This window comes from Podarcis muralis, chromosome 13 (genome assembly GCF_964188315.1).
Source record: "Podarcis muralis chromosome 13, rPodMur119.hap1.1, whole genome shotgun sequence".
NCBI classification, from domain to species: domain Eukaryota; kingdom Metazoa; phylum Chordata; class Lepidosauria; order Squamata; family Lacertidae; genus Podarcis; species Podarcis muralis.
The window spans coordinates 37,375,169-37,387,776 of NC_135667.1; the positions used below are offsets into that span (position 1 = coordinate 37,375,169).

General features: G+C 49.1%; 1 protein-coding gene across 7 annotated transcripts in view; it reads left to right on the plus strand.

Annotated features, from left to right (window-relative positions):
* AP2A1 (adaptor related protein complex 2 subunit alpha 1) overlaps positions 1-12,608 on the plus strand; it is a 38,347-nt gene that overhangs the window by 11,880 nt on the left and 13,859 nt on the right. For 4 of the 7 annotated variants that reach the window (XM_077917403.1, XM_077917407.1, XM_077917405.1 and 1 more), the window contains exons 4-12: positions 202-395; positions 1,814-1,943; positions 3,004-3,105; positions 4,058-4,166; positions 6,298-6,448; positions 7,239-7,407; positions 7,848-7,985; positions 9,263-9,445; positions 11,291-11,388. In XM_077917403.1, the coding sequence (XP_077773529.1) occupies positions 202-395; positions 1,814-1,943; positions 3,004-3,105; positions 4,058-4,166; positions 6,298-6,448; positions 7,239-7,407; positions 7,848-7,985; positions 9,263-9,445; positions 11,291-11,388 (1,274 nt within the window). The remainder of the gene's footprint in view (positions 1-201; positions 396-1,813; positions 1,944-3,003; positions 3,106-4,057; positions 4,167-6,297; positions 6,449-7,238; positions 7,408-7,847; positions 7,986-9,262; positions 9,446-11,290; positions 11,389-12,608) is intronic. The other 3 variants (XM_077917404.1, XM_077917406.1, XM_077917409.1) reach the window with 1 other exon arrangement.

The window sequence follows — 12,608 nt, forward strand, 5'->3', positions numbered from 1 at the left end:
GTGGCAAGCCACGTGCTTTTAATGTATGGTGTGCGCACGATCTTTGCCTGCCTCGGGAGTGCCAACTTCGTTCTGGCCCCTTTTCTGCTGTGGGACAGAGTGGGAAAAAGCCTCTGTGATTTTGTGGGTTGTGTGTCTATGCCTCTCCCCTAGCTCAGAATGTGCCTTCATGTGTATTTATCTGCCACTTCGCTGCTCTAGGGTTACCTGTTCATTTCGGTGCTGGTGAACTGCAACAGCGAGCTGATCCGCCTCATCAACAATGCCATCAAGAATGACTTGGCGAGCCGCAACCCCACCTTCATGTGCCTGGCCCTGCACTGCATTGCCAATGTGGGCAGCCGTGAGATGGCCGAGGCCTTTGCCTCTGAGATCCCCCGCATCCTGGTGGCCGGGTAAGCCAGTCCCACTAGGGAACAGCATTTGCTCAGAGGGAGTCGATCCACAAGAAGCAAGGAACATACAGTGGTACCTCTGGTTACGTACTTAATTCGTTCCGGAGCTCCGTTCTTAACCTGAAACTGTTCTTAACCTGAAGCACCACTTTAGCTAATGGGGCCTGGCCTCGCGCTGCTGCCGCGCGATTTCTGTTCTCATCCTGAAGCAAAGTTCTTAACCCGAGGTACTATTTCTGGGTTAGCAGAGTCTGTAACCTGAAGCGTCTGTAACCCGAGGTACCACTGTATACAAGTCTGGGTCTGGTTTGTGTCTCCAGGCATCCTTTTTACAGTGGTACCTCGGATTAAGTACTTAATTCGTTCCAGAGGTCCGTTTTTAACCTGAAACTGTTCTTAACCTGAAGCACCACTTTAGCTAATGGGGCCTCCTGCCGTCGCTGCACCGCCGGAGCACGATTTCTGTTCTCATCCTGAAGCAAAGTTCTTAACCCAAGGTACTATTTCTGGGTTAACGGAGTCTGTAACCTGAAGCGTATGTAACCCGAGGTACCACTGTATTGTGTGATCTCAACTCCCAATGCCATCTGCGCGGTTATGCACAATCCCACTTCCAGTGCTTCATTCCCAGTTGGTGCCTGTCCTGTAGATTCCTCCCAAAACCTTGGAACCTTTTATGCCGCAAATGTTCAGGGTGGTGTTTTTTGTTGCCAATGTTTTGCACTCTAGACAGCAGTAACGCAGGGAAAGTATTGCAGAACAACTAACAAAGCGGAACAGTGTGTGGACGGTGCCAATATCAATCCACTGCTAATGCATCAAATTTTCTGTTTTTCAATTTAAAACACTCATTTTACATGCTTAAGATGTCAATGACTTCCCTTCTTCTCTTTCCATGGTTCACTTTACATATCTTAAATCCCTGCATAGTTTACAAAAACTATACCATTCAGTATTCCATTATTACATCCATCAAAACTTATTTACACTGCTGAGTTTTTCTTAATGCTGTCAGAGTTTTCAGCTGTACACAATTATTTCCCGTATATTCAATAAACATTTTCCAAACTTCTTTAAACATATGTTCTTATTGTTTTCTTCTTCTGTACATTAAGTCTGCAAGTTGTGCATATTCTGTCAACTTAAGTTGCCATTCTTCTTTGGTTGGGACCTCACTCATTTTCCATTTTGAGGCGAACAAAACACAGGCCGCAGTACTAGCATACACAAATAACCTTTTTTTGACAACTGGGAATTTTCATCTGAATTATCCCCAACAGAAAGGACTCGGATTTTTTGGGAAAGTACTTTTAAACATTTTTTTCAGTTCATTATGGATCATCAGTTGCTCTGCTATTGACCTGTTTTCCTTCCTTCACCCGTCTTGACCCACCTGTTTGTCTGCAACTGCCCCTCAGTGACACCATGGATAGCGTGAAGCAGAGTGCTGCCCTCTGCCTCCTGCGCCTCTACAAGACCTCACCCGACCTGGTGCCCATGGGAGAGTGGACGTCGCGGGTGGTGCACCTTCTGAATGATCAGCACATGGTACGTAAACCCCCCCCCCCGCCTCTTGCTTCCTAGGGGCCGACATATGGAACCACCCCCACAATAATGCACATATGGTACGTCCTCCACACCCACTCAGACACTATCACATGGCCCATCGCTCGGGGAACACTGAGCTATTTGTACCCAGAGCTCAAAATAAGAGTAGTTGGATATTTATGCTGCCGAGAGTAAAGGTTCTTCATAACCAAGAGGTTTTATTGGTCTGTATATGGTGATTCTAGGGAAGCGGTGGTGCTGTGGGTAAAAGCCTCAGCGCCTAGGGCTTGCCGATCGAAAGGTCGGTGGTTCGAATCCCCGCGGCGGGGTGCGCTCCCATTGCTCGGTCCCAGCGCCTGCCAACCTAGCAGTTCGAAAGCACCTCCGGGTGCAAGTAGATAAATAGGGACCGCTTACTAGCGGGAAGGTAAATGGCGTTCCGTGTGCGGCTCTGGCTCGCCAGATGCAGCTTTGTCACGCTGGCCACGTGACCCGGAAGTGTCTCCGGACAGCGCTGGCCCCCGGCCTCTTGAGTGAGATGGGCGCACAACCCTAGAGTCTGTCAAGACTGGCCCGTACGGGCAGGGGTAGCTTTTATATGGTGATTCTGGGATGCACGAATGAGGGGCAGCATACAAAGCTTTGGCCACCAACAGACCCCTGTTCATAGCTGTCAACTTTCAGATTTGAAAATAAGGGATCGGCAGCCTCGAAAATAAGGGATCAGCAGCCTCACCTGTCCTGGGGACAGTCTACAGGATATCTAACAATCTGAGATAGCAGTGGGAAGCAGCGGGAAACGCCACTGGAATAAGGGAATTTCCTTCAAAAAAAGGGAAGGTTGACAGCTATGCCCCTGTTTAACTAAAGCATGCTGTTTGCTCCAAAATACTCCTATGTAGTAGCGATGCACACCGGACGCAGCACATCCTTTACTTCTCCTTCTATCATATGCGCAGTGGGAGCCAGAAAGCGGTGCATTTGTGCCTCCTTTAGCCCCCACTGAAGTGGTCTCACTTGGCACGCCATCTCTCTCCCCTCCCCCCAAATAAAAACACAGGGCGTGGTCACAGCTGCCGTCAGCCTCATTGCCTGCCTCTGCAAGAAGAATCCCGATGACTTCAAGACGTGCGTTTCGTTGGCTGTATCCAGGCTCAGCAGGGTGAGGTCTGGGTTTGGGCGCGTGTCTGTGTGTGCAGAAAAGAGCAGGGCATCAATTATTTTGCCTTTTAGTTGGTTGTACTTGTGCGAGTTGGTTGTACTTGTGCGAGTCTTATTTTTGGGAACCAGGATTCCCCTAAACTAGGTGGGTGCTTCTCTCCCAGGGCTGAGAGCAGGCACAGAGTGATTTTCATCAGGATTACAGTGGGGAGAGAAAGGGTTAACCCCCCCCCCCAAAAAATCCTTCTGTTTGCTGCAGCCCCAGTGAAAATAGTGGCTCCTCTGCATCTGCTTCCAGTTGTTTAAGGAAAGAAACATGGAGCAGGAAGTGATGCATTAAGCGCATCAGTTCCTCAGCGTCTGTCCACAAACGCTAACGACTTTCTCTCTCTCATTGTTTTGCTGTATTTTGTACAGATTTGAGCTGGGGTACTTAAATTAGGAAAACGGCATGGGGGGAATGAACCCCACTGTCTGGCAAAGTGACTCTGATTCCTGTCTGATCACTACAGTCTGGTTCCCGCTTCTCCCCATGACTGTTTTTAAGCACATCTAGTCCCCCTGCCAGGGCTTTGTGGTAATGGGTTTACGTAGGTGTGGGGAACTTCAGGCCTAAAGGACAAATGCGGCCCTCCGAGCCTCTGTGTCTGGCCCTTGGAAGCCCAGACTCCTCACTGGCCCCGCTTCTGACTCCCAGAACTCCCAGATGTTTTTGCCTGGCTGGAATGTATCCTTGAACTCTGCCTGGATGGAGTCCACCCGCTTGCTCCAACCACTTTTGCCATTGACCCCACCCACCACTGTCATGTGGCCCCCAGAAGGAAACATGGCCCCTGGACTGAAAAGGGTTCCCCATCCCGGACTAATGAATAACGAGGATGTTCCAGTATAGCTGACTCACTGCTGGTTTCTGCTGCTGTGTTTTTGCATCCCACCCCCTGCCCCTCTGGCAGATTGTGTCGTCGGCCTCCACAGACCTCCAGGACTACACCTACTACTTTGTGCCAGCCCCCTGGCTCTCGGTCAAGCTCCTGCGGCTGCTGCAGTGTTATCCTCCCCCAGGTAAGAGGTGGCCTGGAATTGCGGGGGGGGGGGGGGCAGCCACTTTGGTCGGCACCCAAACCCTTCTACGCAAGAAGGCCTTCTTGGTAGTGGAACACCCTCCCACCAGATGTCAAGGAAATAAACAACGACCTGACTTTTAGAAGACAAATGAAGGCAGCCCTGTTTAGGGAAGTTTTTAATGTTTGATGCTTTGCTGTGTTTTTAATAGTCTGTTGGGAACTGCCCAGAGTGGCTGGGGAAACCCAGCCAGATGGGTGGGGTATAAATAATAAATTATTATTATACCGTACTGGCCCGAATATAAGACGCACCCACAAATAAGACGCACATTTAACATTCAAGGCTTACTTGAGGCTGCGGCACCACCACCCTGAATGGGGGGCAGATGGCGCTCAGCGCCCCCCTCCCCAAGCTGGCGCCAGTGCTTGATTACGAATGTGCTGCGCGCTCAGCTCCTGGCACTACCGACTCCTGGCATTACCTCCTGAAGCTGGCGCCAGCCCCCCCCCCCCCGCCCCCTGTTCAGGGTGGTAGTGCTGAGAGGCGGGTGCGCAGCGCTCGGTTCTGATTACAAGCTACACTTTAACTTTTCACTGTCAGAATTTGGGGGGGAAAGGTGCGACTTATATTCAGGCCAATACAGTAGATGGATTGTGTGCAAGGCTATGTCCAGTAGCTCTCTCGGGGCAATTATTCCAGGCTGCCTGTAGACTCTGTTTAGTTAACAGAAAGCTGGGGATTCTGGATTCTCTGGAAGACAGAGGCTAGCAGATTAATGGGATCTGGCAGCCAGGTATATCCAGATCTCTCTGCTAATATAATGAAGTTCATTGCCAAGGTTATCAGATGTCGCTCTTCTGAAGTGCTGGACGCTGCTCGTACTTCCCAGCAGTCCTGCTTTCCTTCCATCTCATTCTAAATCTCAGAAATCAAATTAAGTGGTTTTCATGTTGGCCTTCAAATCACAAGAAGCTCCCTTCAGACCAAACGCCCATCCGTTCCTGCATCCTCTTCTCCCATTGGCCAACATGATGCCTATGGGAAGCCTGTCAGCAGGACACGAGCAAAAGGGGAAGAGTGATAGGTCGGTGGTAGAGCATCTTCATTGCATACAGAAGGTCTGAGCTTTTAACCCTCGGCATCTCCGGATAGGGCTGGGAAAGACCTAAATCTGAAATCCTGCTAGTCTTAGTCAACATTGCTGAGCTAGGTAGACCAGGGGTCTGACTCCAGAAAGCACTCTCCCCACTTGTGATTCCCAGCAATTGCCATTTGGAGCCATTACTGCCTCCAATCCAGGTGTTATAGCCCAATACCCTAGTATGTGAGAAATAATGAACTTCTTTGTTCTATAGAACTTCTCACTAGGTAGGTGCTTGAAAGCTTGACCTCACTTGGTCCAGCTTAGCTGATGAAATGCTGGCCTTGAATTGACCCAGTAAAAGAGGTCACTTTATCTATTTCTCATCTCTTCTTTCTCAGAGGCCTGGCTCAGATGTAACAGGAAACCCCAGTTCCCTGCTATGTGAATGAGTCTCCCGCAAATTTATGCTACTCCCCTTTCCCCTCCCCATCTCCTTTTCTGCATGTCAGAGGAGGGGACCAAGACCTAATGTTTATATAGCATCACAAAATGTCATAGCTTTTGTTCAAACATCTTTATTGGAGGCCTTCAACTCACTTGGAGGCTGTCTGGGAGCCAAGAACCAACCTAATTCCCACCTCCCAGACTAGTACACGGATCAGAACATCATTAACCTTTGGGTTTTCAATATTCTTCTCAAAAAATCTTATCCAAATGCATGTTTAGGATGAAAAGCACTTAGAAATCCGTACACTGAGATGAAACATGTATTTAATGACGTATTTTATGGTACGTAATCAAGGACAATTTTTTTGTACAGATTTTAAAAAGCAGCCCAGATTATTGCAGAAATGGGAGGGAAAGGATTTTTGAATGAACATGTGTGAAATTAACATGGGCTGGAGTTAGATTGGTCTATCCATAGGGAAAGTCTAAGGAGATGTGAATGGTCATTGGGAGCCGTGAACCTTGGGTTCTCCTTTTGCTGGGACCTGCTCTAACATGCTGCTTCCTGGCCTTTGCGCCCGCTGCTTTTCCCCGCAGAAGATGCAGCAGTGAAAGGACGTCTGGTTGAGTGCCTGGAGACTATACTCAACAAGGCCCAGGAGCCACCCAAGTCCAAGAAGGTCCAGCACTCCAATGCCAAGAATGCTATCCTCTTTGAAGCCATCAGTCTCATCATCCACTACGACAGGTGAGCACCTCACCCTCGTTTGTTCCTCCTTAGCATGGAGGCCCTTTAAATGAGATGGTGGGAAAAAATGACTGGTGCTTTCCCAAAGATATCTCACTGTGCCAGCGTCTCAGTGGTTCTTGGCAGCGTTTAGATGGCAGCACCAGGGCAAAACCAGAGGGGGGGAGGGGCAGGTATGTGAAAAGATACATTTTACCATATGCGGTGGACGTGTAGAGCAGCTAAGGGATTTTGGGAGATGATTTATAATGAGATAAAGAAAATATTTAAGGCAACTCTCCCCAAAAGCACAGAAACTTTTCTTCTAGGGATAACTGGGACAGATGTGCCAAAAAAATCAGACAAATTAATTTTAATAGGCAACAACTGCAGCGAGAATGCTAGATGCGCAAAACTGGTGAAACGAGGCTGCATCTAACTAAAGAACATAGGCAGCTGAAATTGATGGAATATGCAGAATTAGCAAGCTTAACTAGTAAAATTAGAGATCAAGATAAGGCAGTGTTTAAGGAGGATTGGAAAATGTATGTAGATTACTTTAAAAATCAATGTAAACATGTTAAAACTCAAGTAGGTTTTGCGTAAGAACAGCAGTAAAATATATATCTGAGAACGTCATGGAGGAGTTAAGGCATAGAATAATTATGATATGCAGCTATGGCTTTTCCCCAAACTGGGGGACATTGGATGACAATCTGGTTGATTTGAGAAGTGTGCAGCCAGCCACTGAGCTCTGCCAGGATGTCCCTCCTGCCATGCTCAGATGGGGCTTAACTTTGTTGACCCACAGCGAACCCAACCTGTTGGTGCGGGCATGTAATCAACTCGGCCAGTTCCTACAGCATCGGGAAACCAACCTCCGATACCTGGCCCTTGAGAGCATGTGCACCCTGGCCAGCTCTGAATTCTCCCACGAGGCCGTCAAGACCCACATTGAGACCGTCATCAACGCCCTCAAGGTCAGAACCCATTGAGGGCACGGGCAGAGCAGATGGGTGAGGTAGCTGGCATGCGGAATGAGATTGAAGGGCTGAGAGAGTGTGGTCTCCCCAAATCCTCTCCCTGTGTGCTAGTGGTGAAATTTGGAGGGGGGGAGCATTTCACTGGGTATTCCCCATTGGGAGATGGACTCTGCCAACATCTCAAGGGCCACAGCCTCCCATCCCTGGGCTGAGGAGCATAGCAGGGAATGAGCCTCTGGAAAGCAGTAGAGCATCACTTCAGCCTGGTACCACCTGCATGCTCTTCTTGCTCATCTCATCCTATCCAACTGCTGGTTGTTGTAGTGGGCTTGCAGAAGATGCTCCGTTTGTAAGTGTGCAAGCCAACCGGGGCAAGACTGGGGTTATGCCGCAGGCAAGAACTTTCCGGTCTCACACTCCCGGCCTCCTTTTCCCAGACGGAGAGGGATGTGAGCGTGCGCCAGCGGGCTGCCGATCTCCTCTACGCCATGTGCGACCGCACCAACGCCAAGCAGATTGTCTCGGAGATGCTCAGCTACCTGGAAACGGCAGATTACTCTATCCGCGAGGAGATTGTGAGTGGGTTTTTTCAGCTTGTGGGAAAGAGAGCTGTGGGAGCTTATTTCTTCATCTAGGTAGATTTCTGTGAAACAGCAAGGGGGGAAGGGAGGCCAGGAGTTTCCAAATCCTCTTAGAGGGATTTGGCGTGCAGGGTGGCCCTACTGTTGGGCAGAGCAGGGCAGCTGCCTCAGTTGGCATATGATGGAAATTTGGAGGGAGGCGACAGTGGCAGCCTTCTGGCTGTTTGCACTGAGATCTCCCAACCACTAGCCATTCCCTTTCATTGGAGAACAGAAATGTGTATGCTTGACTGCATAGGAAGATCATAGAATCATAGAATCATAGAGTTGGAATAGACCACAAGGGCCATCGAGTCCAACCCCCTGCCAAGCAGGAAACACCATCAGAGCACTCCTGACATATGGTTGTCAAGCCTCTGCTTAAAGACCTCCAAAGAAGGAGACTCCACCACACTCCTTGGCAGCAAATTCCACTGTCGAACAGCTCTTACTGTCAGGAAGTTCTTCCTAATGTTTAGGTGGAATCTTCTTTCTTGTAGTTTGGATCCATTGCTCCGTGTCCGCTTCTCTGGAGCAGCAGAAAACAACCTTTCTCCCTCCTCTATATGACATCCTTTTATATATTTGAACATGGCTATCATATCACCCCTTAACCTCCTCTTCTCCAGGCTAAACATGCCCAGCTCCCTTAGCCATTCCTCATAAAGCATCGTTTCCAGACCTTTGACCATTTTGGTTGCCCTCCTCTGGACACGTTCCAGTTTGTCAGTGTCCTTCTTGAACTGTGGTGCCCATAACTGGACACAGTACTCCAGGTGAGGTCTGACCAGAGCAGAATACAGTGGCACTATTACTTCCCTTGATGCAGCCCAGAATTGCATTGGCTTCTTTAGCTGCCGCGTCACACTGTTGGCTCATGTCAAGTTTGTGGTCAGCCAAGACTCCTAGATCCTTTTCACATGTACTGCTCTCAAGCCAGGTGTCACCCATCTTGTATTTGTGCCTCTCATTTTTTTTTGCCCAAGTGCAATACTTTACATTTCTCCCTGTTAAAGTTCATCTTGTTTGTTTTCTCTTTGCCAGTGTTGAAGTTATATTCAGCTGTCATTCTAATCGGCTTCTGTATGTGGAATGGTGGGGAGGAGAAGGGGGGACAGCACCATCAGCATCAAGGTGTCGGGTCAGCCTTGCTGGTACTGAAGAGTGGCCCTTAGCAGCTTAAAGCCTGATAGGAACTGGCAGGGCAATATTTCATTTTCCATATCTCCCAGGTGCTGAAGGTGGCTATCCTTGCTGAGAAATACGCAGTGGACTACAGCTGGTATGTGGACACCATCCTCAATCTGATCCGTATCGCCGGGGACTATGTGAGCGAGGAGGTCTGGTACCGCGTCATCCAGATCGTCATCAACCGAGACGACGTCCAAGGCTATGCTGCCAAGACGGTCTTTGAGGTGGGTGGGGTTGGTCACAGTCACTGACCGTTTCTTCTTTGCCTGCCCTGTCGCTCTGGGGAGAAGCCTTCTCTTCCCTCTATATTGTTGGACTACAGCTCCCATTGGGACATGGGTGGCGCTATGGTCTAAACAACAGAGCGTAGGGCTTGCTGATCAAAAGGTCGGCGTTTCGAATCCCCATGACGGGGTGAGCTCCCGTTGCTCGGCCCCTGCTCCTGCCAACCTAGCAGTTCGAAAGCATGTCAAAGTGCAAGTAGATAAATCTGGCGGGAAGGTAAACGGCATTTCCGTGCGCTGCTCTGGTTCACCAGAAGCGGCTTAGTCATGCTGGCCACATGACCCGGAAGCTGTACGCCGGCTCCCTCGGCCAATAAAGCGAGATGAGCGCCGCAACCCCAGAGTCAGTCACTACTGGCCCTACTGGTCAGGCGTCCCTTTACCTTTACAACTCCCATTAGCCATAGCCAGAATATGGCCAGCGGTCAGGCATGATGGTGGTTGGAGTCCAACAGCATCCACAGGGCCACAGTTTCCCCAGTGCTGCTTGCTCTGTGGGTGGGTGAGATGCGTGTCCAGCTGCCTTACTACATTTCCAAAATATAAGATAAAGGTAAAGGGACCCCGGACCATTTGGTCCAGTCGTGGCTGACTCTGGGGTTGCGGCGCTCATCTCGCTTTATTGGCTGAGGGAGCCGGTGTACAGCTTCCGGGTCATGTGGCCAGCATGACTAAGCCGCTTCTGGAGAACCAGATCAGCGCACGGAAACGCTGTTTACCTTCCCGCTGGAGCGATACCTATTTATCTACTTGCACTTTGACGTGCTTTCAAACTACTAGGTTGGCAGGAAGCTGCCTTACTAGAGGGCTGCTAATTGATACAAAACGGCCTGAGAGGAATTCTGCAAATCTAGATGAGTTGATTTCGCAATATTAATAAAGTGTCTGTCACAAAGGCTACATCTAGATGTATCTGTCAACAAGAGCAGGGGTTGGGGGCAGTTCCAAGACCCATAAACACAAGGAACAGCCAATCAGCTCTGTGCAAACCAGTCTTTGTCACAAACTGCAGAGGAGGGAGAGAAGTTTGCCCTAAGCTCAGTCCTGGGGAGATGGCAGTCCATGTGTCACAAGCTGTGATGAATGCGCTTCTACAGCAGGCTCATCACTGAATTTATGTACAGGCAGAGACCGTTTTAAGCATGTCCAGTATGTGCACGACTGCGCCTCAAACCTGGAAGCGACCTGAAAATGTCACAAAAGGGGGCAATAACCTGTAGCTGTAATAACCTGCAATTTCATAAGAGTATGTATTTAAAGTAGATGAATAAATGAACAAATTAAATTAATTTGGATATGCAGAAGATATTAAGAATAAATGTAAGGAATCGCAGACAGAGGGGGAAGGAAGCAAAGTTTTGAAGTGTTAAAATGACTGTAAATTTTTTGAAATGTATAAACCTGAAAATCATACATATTAAAAAGGGGGGGGGGCAGGGACTGAATGGGGTGCTTGCAGCCTTTTTCAATGGTGTTCCAAGTATGCACAGTTTCACTTAAACGCATGGTGCCTTGGAATGCAACCCCCACATAAATTGGGAGTTGCCTGCGCATCTCGATTCAGCCACAGTTCTTTCTGGGTTAGAGACCCAGAATGAACCTAAAAGAGCCTGAGGCAATTGCGGTGTTAGTCCTTTTGAGACACGTCAGGAAAAGGGCTAAACAGAGTTCTAGAAGACCTCTCTTTAAATCATGGCCTGATGGTTGCATGGGATCCTGAATGGGAGCTTATTTTTCCCCCCTTCCTGCCTACAGCACATTACAGATCTCCTTTATTTTCCATAGGCCCTACAGGCTCCCGCCTGCCACGAGAACATGGTCAAAGTTGGCGGCTACATCCTAGGGGAGTTTGGGAACCTCATCGCTGGAGATCCTCGCTCAAGGTTGGGAACTGTGGGAGGAAGGGATGTGGGCAGTGCCTAGGAGAGGGACCCACTAGCCCACCTTATCGGTGACAGATTCTTTCTCTCCCTCCGCCGATCCTCAAAACAGCTCTGAGTGAGATGCCTCCTCAAGGCCATTCAGTGGGCTGGTTCTCTCCAATCCCTGTGGCAGCGACCCGGGAGTTCTCAACCCTGGAAGCCCTTATTTTACCATTCCAATGGGCGTTAGGCCAAGCATGTCAGGGAGAAGGCAAGGCTAGGACTCCGGCATGTAGATTCTTTTGGCAGGTGGAATTTATATTTAACTTTTTTTTTTTTTTTTGTACGATCCTTCAAACACGTGAGCCTCCACCTGCAGTCTGAAATGAATGGTACAGCCCAGGGACAGCTTAGCAGCCTCACAGAGAACTAGGGCTTAGTTCTGTTTGCAGAGGCTCGTCCCCTTCTTTTCTTAGCTTGGTGAGGCATGTTTGCTTGCCTTTCTTCAGATCCCCTTCCCTCTGCTATGCTGACTTGGAGTGGGGCAGCTAAAAATGGTGCCACCCTCAACCCTTGCCTCCTTCCTGTATACCTGAAGGAGCATCTCCACCCACATCATTTAGCCCAGACACTGAGGTCCAGCACCGAGGGCCTTCTGGCGGTTCCCTCATTGCACAAAGTGAAACTACAAGGAACCAGACAGAAAGCCTTTTCGGTAGTCACACCTGCCTTGCAGAATGCCCTCCTGGCAGATGTTAAAATCTGTATAATTTTTCGTAGGCATCTGAAGGCCAGCCCTATTTCAGAGTGCTTTTAACGTTTGATTTTGTAGTTGTTTTGTTGTTATTTTTCCTGTATTTTTGTTGGCAGCCGCCCAGTGTGGCTGAGGCCCAGTCAGATAGGCAGGGTATTAGAAAGAAAGTATAACACAGTGGTACCTTGGTTCTCAAACGTAATCTGTTCCGGGAGTCCGTTCGACTCCCAAAATGGTTTGAAAAACAAGGAGCGGCTTCTGATTGGCTGCAGGAGCTTCCTGCACTCGATTGGAAGCCTCGTCAGACGTTCGACTTCCGAGAAACGTTCGCAAACTGCAACACTCACTTCTGGGTTTGTGACATTCGGGAGCCGATTTGTTTGGGAGCCAAGCTGTTTGAGAACCAAGGTACCAATGTATTATCTTCCTTCCTTCCCTCCTTCCTTCCTTCCTTCCTTCCTTCCTTCCTTCCTTCCTTCCTTCCTTC